The following is a 25,343-nucleotide window of genomic DNA, read 5'->3' on the forward strand; positions in this document are numbered from 1 at the left end:
TGATGTCTGATCAGCACTTCTAGCTTCAACTCAAACAGGATCATTTTGAGTGGAGAGCAATGCTAGGCACAGAGTGCTTGCACCACAGAGAGATGGGAGCAGCAGCTGCCACATCTACATCATGGCTCTGCCATTCTGTGCCATCCTCATGGCCTTTCTTAGTTCTCAGATGGTAAATAGAGAGCTTAGAGAGCTTCCTGTTGCACAGGAATAGTCTTCCTATGTGTGTGCGGGGGTGTGGGTATTGGGGGTAACTGAATCCCATTGGCTTTTTAAGAAAGAAAAATCTGTGGCAACAAAATATTGCAGTGTGGAGTGCTCCTCTTCAGGGTTCCAGCCAGCCATGCCATTTTGCAAGATACTCTATTCCACCCAAATCTATAAGGGCTTTTCTACATGAGGCTTTTACCCCACACTGTTACTGAGGCTTCTGTTTCTGGATTCTTTGCGGGATTAAACTTGGCTCCTTTGCATGTTTTTTTCCTGTGAGGGTTTCTTTCTCTGTCTTTCTATATGTTTCATTACACAACCACTAGGTGGCACTGTGGTATAGCAGAATTGCACAATTACACAAGGCTTCTATAACACCACTGAGAAAAAATACTAGACTTTCCATTAGGAAAAAAGCCATGATAATAGTTGTAAAGCACAGGAGAGGTTCTGGAGGATGACAACGTCATTTAAAGGACCCTCATGACTGAGGAAGCATGACTGCACAATAAAAGCCTCATGCAGAAATGCTCTAAGAATTGATGGTGCGACCACACTTGGAATACTGTGTACAGGTCTGGTTACGGCACCTCAAAAAAGATACTGTAGAGCTGGAAATAATGGTGCTGTCACTCTGTGTCATACTCATGGCCTTTCTTAGCTCTAAGATTCATGAACTTGTGCAGTTCACAAACTTTTTTTCTCCTTGTGGACTGGAAAATTACTGGGGCTGTTGGAGGGCCACTTGATAAACTACAAATCAAAGTGCACACATACAGTCAGGGCCAGAAATATTGGAACAACCATAACTGTTTTGGCAGTTGGCCTCTGTACACCACCACATTGAACTTGAAAGGAAACACACCCAGATGGGAGTGAAGTCAGGACTTTCAGCTGTAATTCAAGGGGCTTGATAGTGGGGCACTAACCATTCAGGAAGGACAGCCAGTGGCGTACACCCCTCCCCATCGTTGGTGGCTCATAAGTAATGGAAGGAATGGCTGACAAGCAGCTGCATGGCCAGGTGTGGCCTGTTTCCTGGGTACCCCATGACCAATCAAGCAGATAAACAGCCTGGAGGTGGTTCTGAGTGTTACATTGCATTTGGCAGCTGTTCACTGGAACTCCCAACATGAGGTCCAAAGAAGTGTCCATGCGAGTGAAGGAGGCCATCGTTAGGCTGAGGAGACAAAATAAACCCATCAGAGAGATTGCAAAAAAAGTGGGAGTGGCCAACACAACAGTTTGGAACATCCTGAAAAAGAAGGAATTAACTGGCAAGCTCAGCAACAGCAAAAGGCCTGGAAGACCGCAGAAGACAACTAAAATGGATGACTGCAGAATTCTGCTCATGGTGAAGAGGAACCCTTTCACAGCATCTAGCCAGGTCAAGAACGCTCTTGTGGAGGTCAGCATCTACAGTCAAGAGATGGCTTTATGAATGTAAATACAGAGGCTTCACAACAAGGTGCAAACCACTGGTAACGCTCAAGAACAGACAGGCCAGATTAGCCTTTGCCAGCAAACACCTAAAAAAGCCTGCCCAGTTCTGGAATAAGATTCTTTGGAGTGATGAAACCAAGATGAACTTGTACCAGAATGATGGGAAGAGAAAAGTATGGAGAAGGAAAGGAACTGCTCATGATCCAAAACATGCCACATCATCTGTCAAACATGGTGGAGGCAGTGTTATGGCATGGGCATGTATGGCTGCCCATGGAACCGGGTCACTGGTGTTTATTGATGACCTGACTGCTGATAAAAGCAGCAGGATGAATTCTGAAGTGTATAGAGCTATACTTTCTGCTCAGGTTCAGCCGAATGCTGACAAACTGATAGGACGCCGCTTCATATTACAGATGGATAATGACCCAAAACATACAGCAACAGCTACCCAAGAGTTTCTGAAGGCAAAGAAGTGGGATGTTCTTCAATGGCCAAGTCAGTCACCTGATCTCCACCCAATAGAGCATGCTTTTCATTTACTGAAGACAAGACTGAAGGCAGAAAGACCCACAAACAAGGAGCAGCTGCAGTAAAGGCCTGGCAAAGCATCTAAAGGGAGGAAACTCAGCATTTGGTCATGTGCATGGGTTCCAGACTTCACGCCGTCATTGACTGCAAAGGATTTTCATCCAGGTATTAAAGGCGATCCTTCAGTTTGAAATTATGTTGGTTTGTTCCATTACTTATGAGCCACCAATGATGGGGGGGGGTATGCCACTGGCTGTCCTTCCTGAATGGTTAGTGCCCCTCTTTTGTCAAACCCTTTGAATTACAGCTGAAAGTCCTGACTTCGCTCCCATCTGGGTGTGTTTCCTTTCAACTTCAATGTGGTGGTGTACAGAGGCCAACTGCCAGAACAGTTATCCTTGTTCCAATATTTCTGGCCCTGACTGTAACTCATATTTTAATATCTGTAGTCTTGCGTTTCTAATGTGACAAATGTACCTGTTTTTGTGAAACCTTGTTAGCCTGTTTGATTTTAACCAGTCAAAACGGCCTTGATCTCCGTTGTTGGGAAACAGTTTTTAATTGACAGCAGGGCCAAGTACAGATATTCTTGACTGTGCCCAACCTCTCTGCAGAACGCCTGCATGGAGGTCATGGGCCACAGCCTGAGAACCTCTCCTCTATTAAATAAATTGTCAGTGCTAAGTAATGGTATGCCGCAGCCAATGGAGGCAGACAAATGGCAGAGACTGGACATTGTGGAAGAAGCTTGCCAGTGTCTTAGAGAGCTACAATATGTAACGTAACAATAGCCACGCTAGATCAGACCAAAGGCCTATTTAGTCCACCATTCCATTCACACAGTGGCCAGCTAGATGCCCATGGGAAGCTCATAAGCTAGACATGAGAGCAACAGCACCCTCCTGCCCATGTTCCCCAGCAACTGGTGCACATAGGCATCCTGCCTCTGATACTGAAGGTAGCATATGGCCATCAGGACTAGTAGCCATTGATAGCCTTCTCCTCCATGAATTTGTCTAATTCTGCTTCAAAGACATCTGTATTGGTGGCCATCACGACACCTTGGTAGCGAATTCCTTAGTTTAACTATGCGCTGTGGAAAGAAGCACTTCCTTTTATCTGTCCGGAATCTCCCACCAATCAGCTTCATGGGATGACCCTGGGTTGTGAAGGTGGGAGAAAAATGTCTCCCTAGCCACTTTCTCCACACCATGCATAATTTTGTACACCTCCATCATATCTCCCTTTACTCACTTTTTTTTTTTTGAAGCTGAACAGTCTCAGATGTTGTTGCAGCCTTTCCTCACAGAGGAGTTGCTTCATCTCCTTGATCATCTCCCCTACGAGGAAAGGTTACAATTTCTGGGGCTGTTCAGCTTAGAAAAAAGTTGAAGTGCTGGAACAGGGGATTACCTGCTTTTCTTCTAACAGGACCCCTGTGCTCAGGAGCTGCACGAGAGGCAGACATTTAGGAGGTGGAACCTTTCCAGGCATGGAGACACAATGCTGTTGAACTTTCTTGTGTTGCATTTCTGCCATGCAAGCCAATGTTAAATGCACAGGAGCTCTGTCTGGAAAATGGTGGGAACCCCTGTGAGTGAAAAAGATACAGCAGCTGCAAGAGGAAAATTATCATTACTCCGTGATGGGGGAGACTTGAGTGAGAATAGCTGTTTTGGACGGCTCTTGATCTCATCAGCAGATCAAATTACATGTGAGGGGTTGAGATGGTAATGATACAGACAGGGTTAGTCCCATTGAGATCTGTTAGCAACATGCATGCATAAAGTACTTACAGGCATAACTATATTGCTGGGTTAAACCCTGAGATGATAAATACTTTGGGGCAAAGTTGCAATTAGCATTTTTCTCCCCGCATGCAGTTTAAATATGATTTGCAGCTGTGAAACCATTTCTGCATGCCAGTCAGGAAGAGCAGGTTCATCTGTTCTGCCTTAAAATGTCCCTTAGGGCACTTAATGCAGATTAGGTCTTCCTTAAATTGTTTTGTATAGGCATAATCCCAGCACCAATGGCATTGTTTCCACTGTCCATTCTCTTAATGTATGTTTATGCATTCTGTGGTGAATAAAACTTGCACTGGAGATTTCAAATTAACCCACAACAAAATGTTGCAGTCTATTCTAATGTGATGTGGCTGCAAAAAAGGCAAATGCTATTTTGGGCTGCATTAATAGAAGCATCGCTTCCAAATCCCGGGAAGTACTAGTTCCCCTCTACTCAGCACTGGTTAGGCCTCATCTGGAGTACTGTGTCCAGTTCTGGGCACCACACTTTAAGAAGGATGCAGACAAGCTGGAGAGGGTTCAAAGGAGGGCAACAAAGATGATCAGGGGACTGGAAACAAAGCCCTATGAAGAGAGACTGAAAGAACTGGGCATGTTTAGCCTTGAGAAGAGAAGACTGAGGGGAGATATGATAGCACTCTTCAAGTACTTGAAAGGTTGTCACAGAGAAGAAGGCCAGGATCTCTTCTTGATCATCCCAGAGTGCAGGACACGGAATAATGGGCTCAAGTTACAGGAAGCCAGATTCCGGCTGAACATCAGGAAAAACTTCCTGAGTGTCAGAGCAATACGGCAATGGAACCAATTACCTGGGGAGGTGGTGGGCTCTCCCACACTGGAGGCCTTTAAGACGAGGCTGGACAGCCATTTGTCAGGGATGCTCTGACTTGGATTCCTGCATTGAGCAGGGGGTTGGACTTGATGGCCTTGTAGGCCCCTTCCAACCCTACTATTCTATGATTCTATGATTCTATTCTATGATTCCTGGCATGGTGATCTGTTTTGCACAGAACAGTGGAAAATTGTGGGTTAATTAATTAACCCACAATTTGCCATGGTGCGTGCTGGCCAAGTTCCACAGCCTTTTTGAATATTCAACCCCTGATCGGGCTGATCAAAGGTTGTTACGTGACATCTGAACCCAGACACTATTGGTTAATTGTGGGTTAACCCTTGACTAACCCATGGTGGTTGGGTTCACACAATGTGGCCAACTCCCAATTGCCTTGCTTGGGGGTTGCATATTCAAAATGGTGCTCGAAACACACTGTAGTTCATTGTGGGTTAAATAACCCCCAGTGAGCCTGCCATGTTGTGTGAACCGGGCCACTATATCTGGGTTTGGACATCACCCAGCAACCCCCCAACTGGCTTGAGGGCTGAATATTCAAAAAGGCTTCAGAATGTGCCCAGCACACACCATGGCAAATTAATTGGATGTGCCCCATCTTGTCTGATCTCAGAAGCTAAGCCGGGTCAGCCCTGGTTAGTACTTGGATGGGAGACCGCCTGGGAATCAGGCTTCCTGCACTGAGCAGGGGGTTGGACTTGATGGCCTCGTAGGCCCCTTCCAATCCTATGATTCTAATCCATCATTTGCCACCATTATGTGCAAACAGGAAAACTGTGTGTTATCTGAGCCTGTGGATGAGGAAGTTGAAAAAACAAAAGTTAGCATCAAAGACAGGAGTTCCTGGTCTAACTTGGGTCTTAGTTTAGGGGCACCATCTTCCATTGGCACCAATGGACACTCAAGGCTCTGGCGAAACTATCCAGGGCCCTGGTAAATGGGTTTGGAGCCACGGCCCCGTGTCCCAGGCCTTGTAACACTCATGGAGCAGGGAATGACTCCTGTCTGAACCTGGGAGGAGTTGCTGCTGCCCACTCAGTGCAGCAGACAATACGGAGCTCCATGGGCCAATGACCTGACTTGACAAAAGGCAGTTTCCTACGTTCCAGTCTGTGGGGTTTATTCTTGTAAATAAATAAGTTGCTATAGTTATAAGGGCCCTCGTCCTTGCAGCAGAGACATCCAGCTCCTATAAAGAAAGGGCATAGAGTAGTACCCAACTACCAGATGATATTAACAGACTTGTATGGGGAGACATCTCTTCCAGGGGCACAAATGGAAGAGAACAAAGGTGGTGGTGGTGTGTTTGTAAGGTAGCAAGGATCTATCAGTCGGGCTGCCCACTTTTCAGCGGGCCCCTGTAGCTGTGCTACTAGCAGAAGTTTTGATGCGCAGAAATTTGGAGCTCGATGAGCAGAAGCTTTTCTTCCAACACTGCTGTCTGTTAACGTCTGCATATCGAGCTACTCTCAAAAGCACAACAGCAGAACAGGCTGGATTTGACTGGTCAGTTGCCAACCCTGTGAGTCAGTGACTGGCCCAGCTGTGTCACTGTTTTCTCATGGCATCCTTCCTTATCAAACTGTCTTCTTCCAGGATCGATGGCTTCTATAAATAGCAGCAAACAAGATCCAGCAAACAAGATCCAGCAACAGGATCCAGGCCACCCCTGACAACTTAGCATCACTTGGCAAAGGCACCCTGTCTCTCATGGCATGGCTATCAGCACTCTGATCTGTCTACCCTGCACAAGGGAGAGGTACACAGGGGAAAATGCAAGGTGAAAATTTTTTTTCCTCTCTGTTCCTTCCTTTCTCTGTCTTCAGCTGAGGCATGCTTTGGAAGCCCAGCCCATAATACTCCACTCCCTCTTCGCTGTCTTATTATGCAACATTAATCACAGCGAAACCTACATAAACCTTCACCCGTGTTATGTAATCTCCTCTACCAGACCCCATCACAGCAAAGGAATTTCACTCCACCTCAGTCAGCTTATCAAGGAAATGACTTTGAGTGTTATTTCAGTGGTGGTTTTAACTGTTTTCCCTGCACTTATAAATGATCATATATAAATGTGTAGGTTGGTGCTCTAGGGGCAGGCAAAGGCTTTAAATACAGGTGGAGCTGGGTAGCTCATCCCTCCCCCTCTCCAAATTAGAGCAAGGCTATGTAGAAGAAATAAAAACAGATATAAGTTTAAAAAATGGAATAAAAATAACAATGCTTTTTAAAAAGACTGAAGAACACATGGCAGCATGTGCATATTACTAGGGGAAGGGGAACCCTCATAATAAGATCTAATCCTTTTTTCTTAAAAAAAAAAAAAAAGACACATTTTGCAGTGTCACTTACATATTGCATGCATGCATTAGTTTGGGTGGGGGAGGGAAGAGAATCACTGGGCAACGCACTTTACAGCTTTGAGGCCACAACAGAGAATGTCCTGCTCACCACTGCTGACAAACAAGCCTCAGTAATAGAGGGCCAAAGAAAAGCTACCAGACAAACAGCAATGTGTGTCTGTGTGTATGTTTGGGGGGGAGCAATTCAGATCACAAAAATGATGCAGTGGGAAAGGGTTACCCACTTAACCTCAATAGCCCTGCTGCTCTGATCAAATTCAAAGCCCCTCACAAAAATAAAAATGTCAGGAGCCCTGATTGCATTTTTCATGTGCAGCTTGGCTTTGAAAGCACCTGACTAAGGCTTGGCCTGAGGATCATAAAACACAGGAGGCAGAGGCAGTCCCAGTCGTTTTCTTCACAGATGCTGTGAATATTGTGCCTTGTGTCTTTTTGCTAAACACAGCAGAGAGAGAGAGTTGCCTATTTTCATAGAATCGGTACCCTAGGAAGACATGTGGAACTATGTAGATTTTAAAATGGGCTGTATATTCTCACAGGGCCAGTTTAAGCTTGGTATATCTCCGAGACTGTAGTAACCACATTCAGTTTAGACTAAATTCAGGGTGAAATAACCCCAAGGTAGCTTTTAATTTCCCCCCTTGCTACTTTTAAAGTAGTTTCTGATACCATTCCAGGAAGCGGCTTCAAATTGGAGATGGACTGAAGGAGAATAGTGCAGTTTCCAATGTTAGGGAAATGCACAGGACCTGGAAATACCAGTGCAGTAACGTATTTACTTCTGCTAAACACAATTCAGCCTTGGAAGACAGTTTATATACTCAGGGGAAATCCTTTTGCTTGACCACTAGGGGGCTTCCAGACACAAATTTCTACAGTGACTCCTATGCCACAAAAATAATTTGCTAGTCTTTATAACGTGCCACACGTCTTTTGGATGTTCGCTACAACATGGCCACCCTGTCTCTGGTATTGTTTCCCAGCACGTCTTTTGAATGTTCGCTACAACATGGCCACCCTATCTCTGGTATTGTTTCCCAGTGATGGTAGTTGCATAGAAGAAAACAAGAAGTACCTCATAGAAGAGGCACCTATTATCATGATGGGTTGAACATAACCACCCTGGTTGGATGACCATTGCTGTGTTAACCCTGCCTCTGTGACAAGCAACCTACACACAAACCAAGTAAGACAGACTAGTTGTATGGGCTCTCTCCCAAAATTTATTTTTCCTTTTTTGGTATCTTTAACATGGAAGGCAGTAGTGTCACATTGACTAAACCTCAATGATCATGGTTAATATAGGGGTGTATTCATCACAAAATTCCTTATTCAGATTATTAAACAAAGTATTTTGGAAAGAGTTGCAAAACTGATTCAGGAACTGGAGATGTTGCTGATACTAGCCAATAGGCACCCCAAACTGGATTTTCCATAGTTCAAACTGATCCATACTGAAAACCTGCAAGATTTTTGTTCAAGGCACCCTCACGACAGAAAAAGTATACATGTGTTTGTAGGACAGTTGCCATGCTATCAAATTACTTCCCCTTCTCCTGAAATGTTATGTCTGTCTTTGGTTTCTGAGACGTCATCAGATGTGACTGACCTGTGTCTGAGATCTTCAACATAACTACATATCTGGGGCCTCTTCACATGAACATCCCAACCCATGGCAGCTTCAGGTAAACAACCAGCCCTGGTTGACTTCCAACTGTGTCAACCTATGGCAATGCAGTTGTGAGGCTTCAAATGTGTGTGCAGGATACAGTAAATAAATAAATACAGTCTCAATTAGGTTTCTGGAACTACTGGAAGTTTCAAAGCAGAACATTTGCTACAAATATAGTTGGTTATTTAGATGCTACCAGATTGCTTCAGCTTGAAAGAGGAGAGGGACAGGCAATAGCCAATCAGCTCTAACTGATATGTATCGTCATACCAAACTGCTCACAACTGTTGTATCTGGAATCTCCTACAAAAGGACAACAGGATGTTTCTGGTGACCGAAGACAGTTTGGGAGTGGCAAAGAGACTGTAAGGAGGGCTTCAAAGGAGTGGGATAAGGGGGGGAATGAGGGGAGGAAGTGTTTACTGTCTTTATGTACTACATAGTGAGTGTATCTGAACTTTGCAGACTTTCTTGTTTCCCTCTTCCCTCCCCTCCCTTCTTCCGTGCCATGTCATTCTTTAAGCGTGGTTCCTACCAGGACAGCTTTGTTTACTTCTTTGTAAAAGTCCTGGGTTTGAATCACATCATGATGAATTAACATATTTGCCATATATTCCCGCTCTGAGGGGGGGGGGGGTGGCTGGGAGAGTGATTTTGAGTTGAAAAATGGCCAGAGGGTTAAGCAGCCTTCCGCTGTAGCTCTACTCAAATTCGGTCTCCCACAGCTACTTTTGGTTTTTAAAAAGTGTGTGTGTGTGTGTGTTACACACAGTTGCATGTGACATCTAGTTTGGACTTCAGACTGTTGCCTATAAAAGTTTGCTTCACGAACATACAATGTTGTTTTTGTTCTTTTACATGTCACCATAATTACCATTTCACAGATGGAAAAATTGAGGCAGAGAGTGATTTTGATGACCCACCCAGTGAATCATCTGCTGAGTGTGGCTTTAAAAGCATGCAACCCTCCCAGAGGTTTACACCCAACATTTTCCAAGTGTACTGCAGGGAAACGGCAAAAGTGGTATAAACCCCACTTATTTCAGTTCATCCACACACATGCATCCTATCAACACACATCAACAGTGTCGATTTGAGCATTATTTCTGGCTGGTCACAATTACAGCACTGAATTGACTGCACAAAGAAGCTAAGCAGTCAGCAAGACCGACAATGTTTTTAGGGATGCTAACAGAAAGGTGGGTAGTTAGAGAGGTTACCGCTTAATCTGGGAGCAGAAGGGGCCTGACCGTGAAGCAAGGTGATTTGGCAGCCTGAGGCAAAGGATTCTGGGTGCCATAAAGAAACAACAAAGCAATTAGATCTGGCCACCAGGAAGTTGTCATGGAAAGTTGAAATGAATGAAGCTGCGTATGCGCGCTGTAGTTCCCTTGAGCATCAGCCTTGCATTCCAATGAGGATTGTGCACAGGCTGGCATCCAGGGTAGGCATGGTTGGGCACCTGCTGAGGGCCTACACCCCAGCAGGGGCCTGCTGACAAGAGACCCCTGGAGCTGCTCCTCCTCTTCGCCATTGCAACCTGCTTGTTCATCCTCCTCTCACTCTGGCCCAGACCATGGCAGTGATGAGAAGGAAGAGCAGCAGATGCCACTCCCTGCTTGCTCACTTGTGTCCTGCCGTGTCAAGCAAACAAGAGGTTGTAATGATGAGAGGATGAGGACGGGCAGCTGGTGTCAATGGCGACGAGACGGTGGTCTCACTGAAGAAGGGGGCTGGCATGGGTTGCGCCCCACGGTTAAACTTGTCTGTCTTCTGCCCCAGGCACCAGCCGCCATCTGTGACGCTGCAAGTGATCTTGAGAAGTCAAGGAGTCTTGGGCCAGCGAAGTCTGGAATCCACCCCTCAGAACTGTTGTGGGCATGAGAACTTCCAGGCAGAGAGGCCTACCAAGAGCTATCGAAGGAGCACCCGTGTTCAGAGGCAGCATACCCCTGAATACCAGCTGTGGGCGGGCTGTTGCAACCGGGAAGGGTAGGGGCAACTCCACGGGGCTGCCAGAGAGGACCCTCGGCAAGGGCCTGGCCATTCACTGGCCCTGGATGCAGCAGCAGCGACAACTGTTCGTGTGAAAGAGGAACGCGTGTCGTGAAGCTCCTGCCCCATTCAAAGTGACACGCGAGACAGACAGAACAGTGCCGTCTCTGGCAGCCGGGCTGGCCGAGCTCTCCTCCCCGCCGCGGCCTGGGCCGTTCCCGCGCCTTCTTCGCGCGCACGGTTAACTTCGCCTACAGCTGGGACGTCCGACCCCGGCCGCCCCGCCACCCCGCTCCCCGGAGCACGAGCGAGCGTGGCCGCCCGGCCCCCCAGCGTGAAGCCCGGGCTCGGGCATGAGCCATCCGCGGGGGGGGGGCGCGCCGCGCATGGCCCTCGAGCCCGGCCAGCCGGGGAGGGAGGAGAGCGCCCGGCGCGCGCTCGCCTTCGGGCCCCGGGTTAGGCGGCGGCGGCGGCGGCGGCGCGCCCGCCCGGCGGGGGACTGGGCGGCCCCGAGCCCCGCCGCGCCGCCCCTCGCCGCCCCTCGCCAGCGAATGGTCGCTCCCGGCCGGGTGGCCATGTTGCCGCTTATAATCGCGAGCGCAGGCGAGCCCAGCGGCGGCTCTCCAGGCGAGACCGTGCGGAGCGCCCCGCCGCCCTCGCAGCCTCCACCCGCAGCAGCATGGCCGTGGCGCTGGGGAGGCCGTCGGTGAGTGCGCAGCTCGCCCCGGGCTGCGGCGGCGGGGCGGAGACCGTCGGGGCGGCCTTTCCCCCCCGTTCGCCTCCTTTTTCCGCAGCCGCCGTCCTGCCTGGGCTGAGATAACGGTGATGGGGATGCGCGCCTGCCGAGAGCCTCCCGGGGGCGGCGGGGAGAGCGGCGGCAGCTTGTTGCTTCGCCTGGGGAGAGGGAAGGCGCGCGCGGGAGAGAGCCGACGCGGCCGCTCCGAGCCCCTCCGGGCGCGATGCCGGGCGCCGGAGGCGTTCCTCCCAGCCCTGTTCCTCCCTCCATGTATTGCGCCGGGCGAGCCCCGCGAGGGTGGGCGCGTGTGGAAGGCTGGCCGGCCGGCCGGCTGTGGGGTTTGTCTCGGAGGCATGTTCAGACGTTACGCGCCGGGAGGACCCAGCCCCCGTCGCCTGGCTCCCTTTCTCTTGAGCCAGGACACGAACGGACAAACGCGGGAAAGGTTTTGAAAGTAGCAAAGGGTGGCCCTGAGCGTTCGGCCCTGTCCTCTAAAAATAGGGTATGCCGGAAGGAGGGGGAGTGGAGGCGGACGAAGAGGTGCCCTCCGTGGTTACTCTCGAAAGGTGTGATTTGCAAAAGAAACGAGTTGTGCCTCTGGCTGCAGATGGGGAAGGCAGCAAACTTTTCCTCCAGGGTTGGGACACATGCTTGTGTGTGTGTGTGTGGGGGGGGGGGAGATCTGTGGATCGTAACCTGATGAAAGGTGCCCCCCCCTCGCGTCCTGTGGTTTTGTTAACAGAGTGAGCAGCTACTTGATACAGTTACAAATTAACAACCCCCTCCAACCATGTGTATTCCTAACTACCAACTTAAGATAAAGCTTCATACCTCTGATAAAATAGACTTTAATCTAGGAAAGCTTATGCCGTAATACATTTGTTACTCCTTAAAGTGGTACAAGACTCTTTTGTTGTTTTTTATGTGATACAGGAGGGGTTGTTAGAACAGAAGCCTCAAAACCCTGCATACAAGAGACCCACCTTAAGCCCCACTTAATGAAACATGGGACCCTTTCTGCCTCACCCCGATACAAAGCAACAATCCATCTATGAAGTGGGATGTTTTTGATTCAGATCTTACCTCTACCATGCTGGGGGCCTTAGACAAGCCACTCTCTCTTTCTCAGCCATCTACGATATGGGAATAACAACACTAACCTACCTTATAGGGTTGTTGTAAGTGTGTGAAACACTTTGAATACTCAAACAGTGGAACATACATGCTTCATAATAATTAGATTGGGGTGTGGCTTCCCCATACAGATCCTGACCCAGAAGTTGAAGAATACCCAGAAGAGAACCTAATCTTGCCCCCATCCTTGCACTTCTCGATTGATTTGTCCTTTCTGGTATTTATACGAGGAAGTGAAAAATCAACTGGGGACTTAACACAGTTGAAATTGCAGGGCAAAAACTGCTGCTAAAACATATGAGAAACAGGCCATATGTGTATGTTTGTTTCCAATTTATTGCTTTATAGGGAAATAATCTTTTTGCAAACGTTTTCCAGGAGCTTTAGGGGGCAAATGCTTTAGGTATGTAGGACTGTATATATTGGGTCCTGGTGGCCTCTGACCACATTTCAAACAGGCGCAAATTGGTGTGTATAGTAGGTAGTCTATCTTCCAGGACTGCATCCTTGGGAAGTTTTTCAAACATCCTCTGTTCAAACAGCAGTGATGGTAACGGAGTGCCGGATGGAGATGCCTTAACCTAGCCCTCTCCTCCTCCTCCTCCCCCCCTCCCCTTCCAAATTTCATGCAACAGTTGGGCAAAGAGTTATGATATTCTCTGGGGATCAGAGGCAGAGTTGTGTGGAAAAGCAGTACAGGCAGCTAGGAGAAGGACTGTAAAAATGAAAGTTAGGTTTAGTATAAATGATAACTCCTTAAACATCTCTCTCTGGTTCCCTAAAGAATAAAGGCAGAAAATGATGCTGGTGAGTCAGTTAATCTGTTTGATTCTTAATGGCTTCTCAAGAACAATTTCCCACACACTGAAACATCCAGCTGCTGTACTTCCACTGTACAATCTGCTTTGCTAAGGCGGGAAAGCAACAAAAAGTTCAGAATTCCAAGATCTGGATGAGTGACCACATTCATTTGTTGCAGCAAAACCAACAAAGAGTCCCTGTAGCACCGTGAAGAATAGTAAATGCTTATTGTGGCAAAAGCCTATTTCAGCAGATGCATGAACTGGACGGAGAAGGTGTTAATGGCTGTAGACATGAATTAAGATTAGAGGAGAAACTCTTATACAAATGGAGGCTAAAAGGTTTCCAGGACATACACTTTCACGGCGTTTCGCTTGTGGATTTTAACCATTAAAATGGAAAGAATGCCCTGGAGAAATGCAGAAATGAAATTAGATATCTGAAGGAGGCTTTTCTTTTTTAGTTGTCTTTTGGAACTTTTTGAATAAATCAGTAATGTTTGAGAGAGTGTGGAGTTGGTTTTGCAGACTGCCAGACAGCCTTACATAAAGTGATCTTTACCAAAAGAGAGAGACAGAGATCCTTTTTATTATGTCTATAACGTACAGAGACGTTGGTGAAAGTAAATGCTGACCATATGAAGGAACTCGTATACATCACCAGGAGGCAGAAGTGGGTGAGGGGAAGAGGGACTTGATTGACTTTTTCCTGTTCATTTTTAAAAAGCGCATGCCAGTAAAACAGATGTTGCAAATGACTTCAGTGTGGCTACTTTCAGAATGTGAAAAATAGTGTCTGCGTTCAAGATGTGACCTGGATCCCTCATCTAGTTTCTTTTACCATCTTATGATACAATTTGTGGCTCTAATGGACTAATGCATTATATTTTTTTTTTTGGTGATTGCAGCCACCCCCACCCCCAAAAAGGTGTGTTGAGGATGTGAATACAGAAGGGCAAAAGTTGCACTGGTACATTAAATAAACAAAAATACCACTCTCCTCCCATCACTTTCCCACTGCAATGGATACCAGGTATTAAGAATTAGGATTTGGAATCTGTTGCTTTCTGAAGCTAAACTTTGAAAGGGTCCATTGAAAAACTAGCCACATATGAGCAGAAATAAAAGGCGGTAGATTCACAGGGCCAGTTGCGGTGGTGAGAAAATGTGAACTGAAGGTAGGTGCATAAAGAATCGTACTCCTATGGTGAGCAGGAATCATCTCCAGGCATTCTGTCAGGGAAGCTTTTGTAAGCTGGAAGAGTATGTTTCCCCCCTCTTTCCACCAGAGTGCCACAAATGTTTAATAGTAATGTTTGTGGACTTCTTTGTGAAGCAGATGTACCCTGACAGTGTAAGCAGCAATGAAGATTTTAACACTCAGACATCATGCAAGGCCAGGCCGTGGTTAAGGGAGCTGACTGAATTGACATACCATGGTGTGCTGTTGACTGGTCAATTAGAACTGGAAACCATAGTTTGAAGGGGGAGATTGCAAGCCGTGGTTGCACCAACTATGGTTTGGTGTGATGTCTAGGGGGCGGACCACTTTGAGAGGTCTGGGGACCCTTTTAAACCCCTGCCCATGGTCCTCATGGGCGCCAAAAACAGGGAGGGGAAATGAACATAATAAAAACGCCGTTTTGTTTTTTTATTGTTTTAAAATGGGGGGGCTCACTAAATTTTGAAAATGGCTGGTGCCTTGTCTTGCCCACCCCTGGTCTAAATAGATGACCCATGGTTGCCGCTGTAGGCCTTCTTCCAGGGGCTGCTGAACTATGTGAGCTTATGAACTTGAGTGCTGAGAAGGTAGAAAGTGGAAGTAACAGAAGCATTTTTAAACAATGGGCTGCTTTGTCAGCTGTACAAACCATCATTTGGATTCCAAACTACTGTTATTGCAAACCATGGCTTGGCATGATAACTGAATTGTACCTAAGGCAATCGGACCTATTTGAAAAGTTTTGCTACCTTTACTATTGAGGAAGGGCTGTAGCTCAGAGGTAGAGCACAGGCTTTGCAATCAGACAGTACGAGGTTGAGTCCCTGAGATCTCCAGCTAAAGGGATCTCAGGTGGTAAAATCCCTTGCTACCTGGCCTCCAGAGAGTTGCAACCTGCTGAAGGAAATAAATGGAGCAATGCTCTGGCTCATGATAAGGGTGCTCCATAGATTTGTTCATGTGATATTAAATATTTCCTTGACAAAGGGCAGTATATCACTGGGACTTTGGGGATAGTGGTTATCTTGGTGCAATTCATTTTTTGTGCAGAACTTAAGTGTTTGAGTTTGTGTGCATACACACGTGGAGTAGCAAGGAGAGTACCTCTGAACATGTACAGGATACTATCTATCAGTGACTCATCACTGCCAATTACTACATCTCTAGAATTAGGGACCATCCATAAAGCCTGTTGCATGTTTAAGGGTACAATCCTATGCATGTTTAGATGGAAAAGGGTCCTACAACTTCCCAGCATGCTGGCTGGGGAATGCTGGGAGTTGTAGGACTTTTTTCCCCATCTAAACATGCATAGGATTGCACCCTAAATCCTTTTTAACTGCCCCTCTTTTGCTCCATTGTTGACCAGTACTAAATCCTTCCTTTCCTGCAACTTTGCTCTTCCTCCCATGTGTGACATACTTTATGGATGGTCCTTTAGAGTAGATGGTGTGATTTTTTTGGGCACAGAGGCCAATTTCTTCCCTTCTCCATTTTAGCATGACAGCTTGTTGGCATGAGCAAACTGTGGCCTTGTAGCTCATGGGGGTCACTGCATATTTCCATGCCTTTTATCTAACTTTTTCTTACCATATCTTTACAGTAATCTGGCTATTGTATTGCTGAGCAGGTTAATTGGGTTAACAGTTAATAAACTGCTAGGTGTGGGAGACTAGAGATTTTTTTTGCCTTCTATGTAGGTTGTGAGGAGGGAGTGTGAACCAAATCCAGGAGGAATCAAGCAGCAGTCCGTTCAGCTTGATTAACAGAACTAAGATAACATTCTTGAGTCATAGAATTTGTCAGCTGAGATGGCTCTGACAAGATGACAGTGCACTCATTATGGAAGCACGCATATAAAATAACTAGCATAAACGTTATCAAGCAAACCACTCTGTTTTCTGGATAATAACATTTGCTCTAGTTACTTTTACGAGTAACATTATCCAAAGTATAACACTTTCCACATTTGTAACAGAACAGTTACTGTTTGGTTCCAGTCTGCAGCAAGAGATAGGCTATGGATTCTAGAAGGCAAAAGCTTCATTATTTTTATGGAAGCTTTAGTCTTCCGCCTTTTTAACCTGGGACCCACCATTAACTCCCAACCTGCAGCAGGAGACCCACTTAATGTTTTTCCCCATCTTGGCCTTCTTTGTCCTCCCCTTCACCTGCCTTTCCCCTTTCTTTTTTCTTAATTCCCCCTGCCGCCCCCCTTCTTGAGGAAACGCCCTAAAAGAAATGACCATGTCAAGTCCGGCATCAAGGGTATAGGCATGGTCAGGCACCTGCTGAGGCCCCACACCTGAGCTGTGCTCCAGTGACAGGAGCCCCCTGGAGTTGCTGCTCCTCTTCATCATTGCAGTCTGCTTTTTCACCAGCCTCCTGCTCTGTCCCAGACAAGGGTGGCAGTGTGAATGAAGGAGGAGCAGTAGATTCCACAGCCTCATTGCTCATTGGTTCTCTGCCTGCCAAACAAGCCAGCAGTAGCAATGATGAGAAAGAGGAGCAGCAGCAAGAGCAGCTGGCGACAATAGCAATGAGAAGGGAGACTCACTGAGGGAGGGGCCCATTGAGGGTCTCTGGCCCAAGGGCCCTCAGAAACATGGAGCTGCCCCTGACCATGGCGACATCTTTGCATGCATTAACTTCGGTCTGGAAGGCTGACAACCAGAAGGCAAGCATGGAGCTTCCCCACATTTATTATATTTCAAATCTCACGGTTTTAATAATTTAGAATTGGCAATATTTTGGATCTCCTCACTACTGTTGCTTGTTAAGATTGAGCTGATAGGGCTAGAATTGTCTGATGCCAGTGATTCCCCTTTAAGTAAGTGTGTGTGTGTATGATTCCCCTTTAAGTAAGTGTGTGTGTGTATGTGCATTACATGCAAACTGGTAATCATGTAAAAATAGGCTATGCAAATTAGCTCCTTGAGCAGTAGCGCGCTTTGCAGCAATTGTTAGCACCATGTATAACAACATAAGAAGAGCTCTGCTGCATGAGGCTGAGGGTCTATTTAATACAGCATCTTGTGGCCGATATTGGTCATCCAGATGCCTCTGGGAAGCATGAAAGCAACAGTTCTCCTTCCATGTATGCCCCAGCAGCTGGTTATCAGAAATATACTGCTTCTGACCATGTTCCATTTTAACTATCATTGCTAGCTGCCTTTGGTAGACTTGTCCTCCATGACGTTCTGTAAGAGTGCAATCCTATGCATGTTTAGACAGAAAAAAGTCCTACAACTCCAGGCATTCCCGCCCCCCCAGCCCTTAAAAAGCTATCTAATTAGCTGTCATCGCTATATCCTGTGGCAGCAAGTTCCACAAGTTAATTGTGTTTGTGTGAAAATGTGATTTCCTTTTGTCTGTTCTGCCTATATACTTATTTATTATACTTTCATACTGCTTAATATATTAAAATCCCTAAAGAGCTCTCATTAAAAATATTATATAACAATATAAAACAAGATACAAATAATAAATCATTCAAAATAAACATTACAACAACATAACAATAAAACAAGGATCAACTTCATTGGATGACCCTGGGTTTTGGTATTATGAAAGAAGGGGGAACTTTTTTTCTAACCAGTCTCCCTGTTGTGTAGACTTCTATCACATCCTGGTCACCTTTCTTTTTTCATTTAATGAAGCCGCAAACACTTTAGCGTTTCTTCATAGGGCAGATACTCCCAACATCCTGATCTTTTTGTTTTCTCTTTTCTATACCTTTTCCAGTGCTGTCCTTTCAGAGATGGGCGACCAGATTGTACACTATCTTCGAGAAGTGGTTACAAAATAGATGTATATAAAGGCTATACTAGCGATTTTATTTTCAATCTGTTTCCTAATAATTCCCAACACTGAGTTTAGCTTTCTGATTTGTTCTGCAACACCTCATGACCCAATATCTCTTTCTTCGGTAGCCACAGCCAGTTCAGATTTCATCACCATATGTATGAAGCTGAGATTTTTTTATTTTTTTGCCCCAATGCGCATCACTTCATACTCGCATTGAATTTTATATGCCATTTTGTTGCCCATTCACCCAGTTTGGAGAGATCGGCTTGTAACTCTTCAGTCTGCTTTGGATTTCACCACCTTGAATAGATTTGTGATTGGTATTAAGGGAAGAAGTCCATTGTTCAATTTCAGCCGAAATACTTTTATTACTCTTCCTCCAAGAATCACTCCTCCCCCACTTCATCCTCAGAACAACCCTGTGAACTAGGTTAGGCTGAGTTAGAATGACTGGCCCAAGATCACAAAGTGACCTTCCTGACAGAGTGGAGCTTTGAACCTGGGTTTCCTTGGTGGAAGTCCTCAATTATATACCACTTCAGCTTTCGGTTAAAGTAGCCTTCCCCAATGTAATGCCCTCCAGATGTGCTGGACTGTAACTCCCATCATCCCCAGCCAGCATGGCCCATGTTGGCTGGGAATGATGGGAGTTGCATTTCAGCACATCTGGGGGGCACCAGGTTGGAGAAGGCTGTTTAAAGGCACAGAAAAGGAGATGGCAGCCCTAGTTAAGGCAAGTTAGCAGTGATGGCAATGGCAATTCTAGACGGCGGTCATTTTATTTTTAATTGCTTTGAGCAATTTTTGAGGGCGGGTTCACACATGCATCAGCATCTCTTGGCTTGCAGCTGAGTATGTGGAATTTGAAAAGCTTTGCGTCTGGGGTGACATGAAAGTGCTGTGTTTGATGGCTCGACCACACACGGTAGTCGTGACTGGATGAAGATGAATTGTTTGTTTATTTATTTATTTATCTCATTTCTATACTGCCCAATAGCCAAAGCTCTCTGGGCAGTTCACAGAAATTAAAACCACAAAGTACAGCATAAAACAATATAAATATGAAAGCTTAAAACTACAGTGGAAAAGTACAACCAGAATAAAACCTAGCAGCAATGCAGAGATTTAACATACAGATTTGAAACAGCAGAGCTAAAAGACTAGAGTGCTAAAATGCTGAGAAAATAAACAGGTCTACACCTGGTGCTTGAAAGAATACAACGTAGGTGCTAGGTGAACCTCTCTAGGGAGCTCATTCCACAGCTGGGGTGCCACAGCAGAAAAGGCTCTCTTCCTGGTAGCCACCTGCCTCACTTCCTTTGGTAGGAGCTCCCTGAATGTGTGAACAAGCCCCAAAGCTGCATCCAGACAGCAGCATTCTCTTGAGTTCAGTGCTTGCAAGACAAACTCAAGAGTGCAGAAAGCAAAGTAGGTACCTCAAAAGGGAATGAGGAGAGTTGCAGTCCTACACAACTGAAAGCCTTCTTTTGGATTCATCCTGAAACAATACCTTTGCAGGATTTGCAGTATGCGCCGCTCCCAGAATGGTTGTGGGTTAGTAGGGACTGATACAGGATGCAAGGAGGGAGATGCACACTGCCTGATCATCTGCTTTCTGCCCCCCCCCCAAAAAAACCCCCAGTGGGTATTCCATAAGAGACAATGGAGGATGGTAGATTTTGCCCTCATGGGCTCACGGGCTTCCTAGAGCCATCTGGATGCTGATTAATGACAGGGATTTTTATTTTGATCTGGCAGGGCTCTTCTTTTGTCAGTGTCATGTTCCTGGCCAAATGCTAAGATTGTCTTTGGAGGCTCTTTTCTGGGTGCCACTATCCACAATGGTATGACAGGTTGGCTACCAGGGAAAGAGCCTTCTCTGTAGTGGCCCCCTGTCTGTGGAATGCCCTTCCCAGGGAGATCCGCCTGGCATCTTCAGCGTATACGTTTAGACGCCAGGCTCTTCCAGCAGGCATTTAATCTTTAATTTTTTGCTATGGTTATTAATTTTACTACTGGCTGCTTAAGGGCACAATCCTGTGGCTGCTAGACAGCGGCTAGACAGTCATAGGATTTTTCATTTTCTGGGAACCGAGCTCAGCGCCACCGCTTCAAGGTCGGTTCCCAGAAAACTGCCTTCCCTCCCCTGCCACCTTGTAGGTGGTGTGGTTTGTCCCTGGGTCCACGCTTGAAAGAGCAGTGCAGAGTGGGGGAAGAGGGGGTATTCCTGGGGGTGGGGAGGAGGCCATTATGACACTTTCTATGTGCAGTTCGGCCTCTCCCCACCCCCCACCCTGCACTCTGAGGCACCCTGGCTAGACAGCCGAAATCAGCCATCTAACCGCAAATGCAAGGTGGCGCGAGCATGGAGGAGAGGATCCCCTCCATGCTTTGTCCACCCTGTATTGGATAGTCGGCCGCCTCTGAGTTTGGAGGACGCCGACTGTCCCCATAGGATTGTGCCCTAATGTTTTAAATATTTCTAGTGTATAATGTTATTTTGATAGTCTTATGGTTGTATTTATTTGGTTTAGTTATTTTGTTGTTGTTTGGTTTTATGATTGTAAACCGCCCCGAGGGCATTTGCCAGTTGACCAGTATACAAATCTAACAAATAAATTAATTGGTTCATCTGTACTAGCTCTTATTAGCAGGGCTGCAACCTGATTAAATACATTTTAATTGACTAAGACTCATACGATTAATGTGTCTATTTTTTTCATTTGTATATCAGTGAAAACACTATTTTTGGAGCTGGAAGCATACTTGCTTTGTGTTTAGATAATATCCACATGTGCAGTAAGCAGGCATATTTTTAAGACAAAAGTTGCTGTTTTACTTGATCAGTCTAACTGGTGAATCAATTAAACACTGCAGTCTGACTTTTTAGATATAAATTTGTTTGCACCTTGAGTACAACGGTGGCTTTTGCAATCAAGCAACATCTCTTTGTGCAGACAGGAACTACCAAAGCAAAATTTGGGAATATGTTACATGTTTTTCTTGCTTGCAAAAAGACCCTTAGTTCATAGCAGCTTTCACCAATATGCAATTGGCTTCTTGCAACATCTAGTGGACTACTTGTTTATGGAGTGTATCTGGTTTCTAGCAAGTCTGTGACTGCAGAAGTTCTTTCAGTTGCTAACCCCAGAGAAGCTGTGTGAGAGTCAAGGAGCAGGGAGCGTGGGAAGTTCTCAAACATCTTCCTTAGCATAAGCTGGGGGAGATGCCAGATTCACAGACTCAATTAGACCCTTTAAATGCTGACAATTATTCTACAGCATTGCTTTTTGCAAGCCAACACATTTTAATTTTAACAATAATCCCCCTAGCCATTATAACCAACCATATAAACTTACTTCTCCAAAGCAAGAGTTTGCCTGCAGCTGAAGGAATCTGGTGTCTTTAGGGGTGGGGCTTTTCCTTTTCCTCCTTTGCTGGAATTTGTTTTCATTCTCTTTACAAACTGCAGATTCAGGGTGTCTACAAAGGGTCTCTTTCTGAAGGGGGCACAGATCACATAGTGTGAGAGCTGCTGGGAACATGGAAGCTGACACCTTCTCTTGTGAATCGGTAGATAACTTGGCAGCATTCGATTTTTAGAAGAATGTGTTCGCAGTTGGTAGCATTTGCTCTTCGGTCAGGCCATGAGCCGCACACATTGGGCCCCCAGGCCTCTGAATAGCGGAAGGTTTCCAAAGCCTTTCATACAGAGTGCATTTGAATTGTTTCTTCTGAAGGGGGAAAAAGTGTACATTTTATTTGTTATCCTTTGACCGTTGTAAGTTCCACCCAACACTTCTACTAAACTCTTAGAAACCAGGAACGTTTTTAGTTTTCAAATTCTTCTCCACACTCCTGAAGTGTAACATGCTTTTATTTAAAAACAAAAGCTGTCATTTTGTAGGTTCACCCCACTTTATTCCATGCACCACAAAGCCTGATCATGGCAGGCCCCTTTTCACATCATTCTGGCCATTGTCATTTAAACTGTAATGTAGGTACAGACTGAACCGACAACACTGTGTTAGAAAAGAAAATGAATGCAACAGGAGGGCAATACCAGGGGTCTGCTAGGCAGTCCTTATTTGTGGTCACCACTGGTCCTTCACCCTCCCCTCAGTCCTGTGGCATGTGCGGAGAACTTGGGGGAAGGGAGGGGCATTTGTCTGCCCCCACACAGTGCTTTTGCATACGTCACAATTGGTGCCCTGCTTCCGTCTCCTGCAAAAGCCCAGTGGGAAAGGAAAGAAACAACCACTTCATCCCCCCAAGTTCTCCATGCGTGCAGCAAACTTTGCAGGGTGGGGAGAGGAGAGGTGTCTGTCTCTGCCTTCACATTGGCCTGGTTCACACATAACACTAAGCCATGGTGCGGTTTCTTGAAATCTGGCCTGTTCTTGTGTATTCCCGGAAACAAATCATGGTTTGTTAACCAGCTGTAAACCACAAATAGGACCCATAGTTTGTTGTGTGCTTACAAAGTCTGGCTTGTTTAAATCATGGCTTGTTGTGATGTCTGAAGGCTTATCCCTGGCTTGTTTGCAGTGCTGTCCACCCTGAAAAAGAGGCGCCCAGCAAGAACAGCCTAAAAATGAAACCACTCTGAAGGTTGACAAAGTGGGTGGGAGAGAAAGAAACGATTACTGTTTTGAGAGACAATTCATGGCTAAAGCAACAAGCATGGTTAACCTAAACACGACTTACTATTATGTGTGAATGCAGCTAGTGCATTCCTCTGAGTCCTCTGCAGTGTATGAGAACTTGGGGAAGGAAAGGGGACGGCGTCTTTGTACAAGGCATGTGAGGTGAAGTACTCACCAAAGTTGCAAGGGGTATTTGCCACCGGTGAGAGGATTTATAGAACCAGGATGGAGCAGTTGAGAGCTTCCAACCAATTTCTGATCTGTAGCCTTGATTTATTGCTGCACAGATTATGTTGTGAAGACTGAAAGTCCTATGGGTTCACTACTAGAAAAGTGGTGGTGTGGGGGAATAGCCCAAAGGTTACTGGTGCTGTGTCAGTGCCAGTGCACCGTCATGGGGGCTTGATGTTGCAAGGAATTATCTGTATGCATGGGCTTTGCTGAAGCAAGGATGGTGCAAGATTGTGAGATATGCATGCAGGATAGGGCCTGTCAGCTTCTCCTATAGTGGCTGTGATCCACCCATTTTAAGACAGTGGGGTGCCATGCTCCCTGAAGGATGAGGGTCGTGGGGAGGAAGGAGAAGCAGGATCTGGATCTCTGCATAGTTGGGCCTTTTTCAGCAAGCTGGTTTGGGCCGAGGCATCTGATGGTAAAAGTGTAGGGAAATGGAGGTCAGTTCCAAGGAGCAGTCCTGGTAGGTGTGGAGAAAGAATGGGACAGTCACAGTTGCCAGGTCTCCTCAGACTCAAGGGGCAGAGGTTAGGAGCTAAAAGGTGGTGCCTGCTGGAGAAGAGGTTGGATTATGCCCTCACTTGGTGATGTAGCTTCAGTTCAGTATTATTGCCCTCTTTCCTTGGGGCTTTCAAAATAGTCTGCCTCTGTTAGTGTCCACCTCCCACCTACTTTCACCCCCCAAATATGGGATACTGAGACTGAAGGAACATGCTTGGGAAAAAGGGCAGCTTAAAGTTTAGAATGGGGCGGGGATGAGAGAAGACTGGCCATGGGTCTTATGAAAATAACCTTCCCCCTTTTGTCTTCTCACCATGCAATTTAACCGTTTACCCCGGAGACCCTGAGAAGGAGGCTAAAACTGTGCAACTTTGGGTCAGGCGCTGAGACTTGGCAACCCTAGGTGCAGCAGCTGCGAAACAGGTGAAGGACCACCAGAAGTTGAAGCAAGAGCATGCGAGGAGAGAAGGATGTGCAGGGTTTGTGCTCTGCCTGCAGGCAGTGCTTTGTTTCAAAGAGAGAGCTTGATCATAGGGAGGGGAGGTTCTTGCAGCCTTCGGTGTACCCCTCGGAGCCTAAGATTTCCCCATGGAGATCCTACAGCTCAAGGAACAAGGGTCCAGCCCCATTCCCAGCACACCTGCAGCTCAAGTCTGTCCATGGCTGATGGCATTTTTCTATTTCTATTCATCCATTTTTCTAAAGCGACTCTTGCCCACGTAGTGTATGTAGCCCCTTGCCTATTCTCAGAACCATAACTATATTAAGAAAGAATCGTATGTCCTGTACCACAGAAGCCCAGGATGAACACTTGCAATACACAGTGCTGTTTATCAAACTGGTGTACAGTTTGTCCAATAAACTAATATCATGCATGCTCTGGTTTCTAGTATTATGGGAGAGGGAAGAAAAATTTATCTCTGTCGGTAGATCTGGTTCACACAACACGAGAAGCCAGAGTCTGGGTTAAGTATGGGCTGAGTGAGGGTTGTTGTTGAATTGTGGGTCATTGTGTTGTGTGAACCCAGCCACGCTAACAAACCATGGTTTGTTAACCATGAACAACCCACAGTTCATAACTCAACAACAAACCATGGGTTCTCTTCATAGGTTGTGCATGGTTAACAAACCATGGGTTCTTAGCACGGCTGAGCTCACACAACACTACAACCCTTGATTTAACAAAAACCCACACTCAACCCAGCTGGGGTCACACAGCATGCTAACCCACACTGCATGGGTTAGTTGCTGAATAGTGGGTTCTTGTGTTGTCTGAAGGCAGTACGTTTTCCACAGGGTGGGTTATCGTGTTTGAACGCAGTGTGTTTTCTGCAGATGGCTTGTTAACCATCCTGAACAACCCAACAACAAACCATGGGTTCTCAAGGTGG

At 46.3% G+C, this 25,343-nt stretch overlaps 1 protein-coding gene across 3 annotated transcripts in view; it reads left to right on the plus strand.

Moving 5' to 3' along the window:
• Positions 1 to 11,486: 11,486 nt before the first annotated feature.
• Positions 11,487 to 25,343, plus strand: part of SEPTIN11 (septin 11) — a 109,005-nt gene continuing 95,148 nt past the window's right edge. For all 3 annotated transcript variants that reach the window (XM_084855410.1, XM_084855409.1, XM_084855411.1), the window contains exon 1: positions 11,487 to 11,578. In XM_084855410.1, the coding sequence (XP_084711536.1) occupies positions 11,552 to 11,578 (27 nt within the window). In that variant the 5' untranslated portion in view covers positions 11,487 to 11,551. The remainder of the gene's footprint in view (positions 11,579 to 25,343) is intronic.

This window comes from Heloderma suspectum, chromosome 5 (genome assembly GCF_057233095.1).
Source record: "Heloderma suspectum isolate Gila_16-S chromosome 5, 16-S_ref, whole genome shotgun sequence".
NCBI classification, from domain to species: domain Eukaryota; kingdom Metazoa; phylum Chordata; class Lepidosauria; order Squamata; family Helodermatidae; genus Heloderma; species Heloderma suspectum.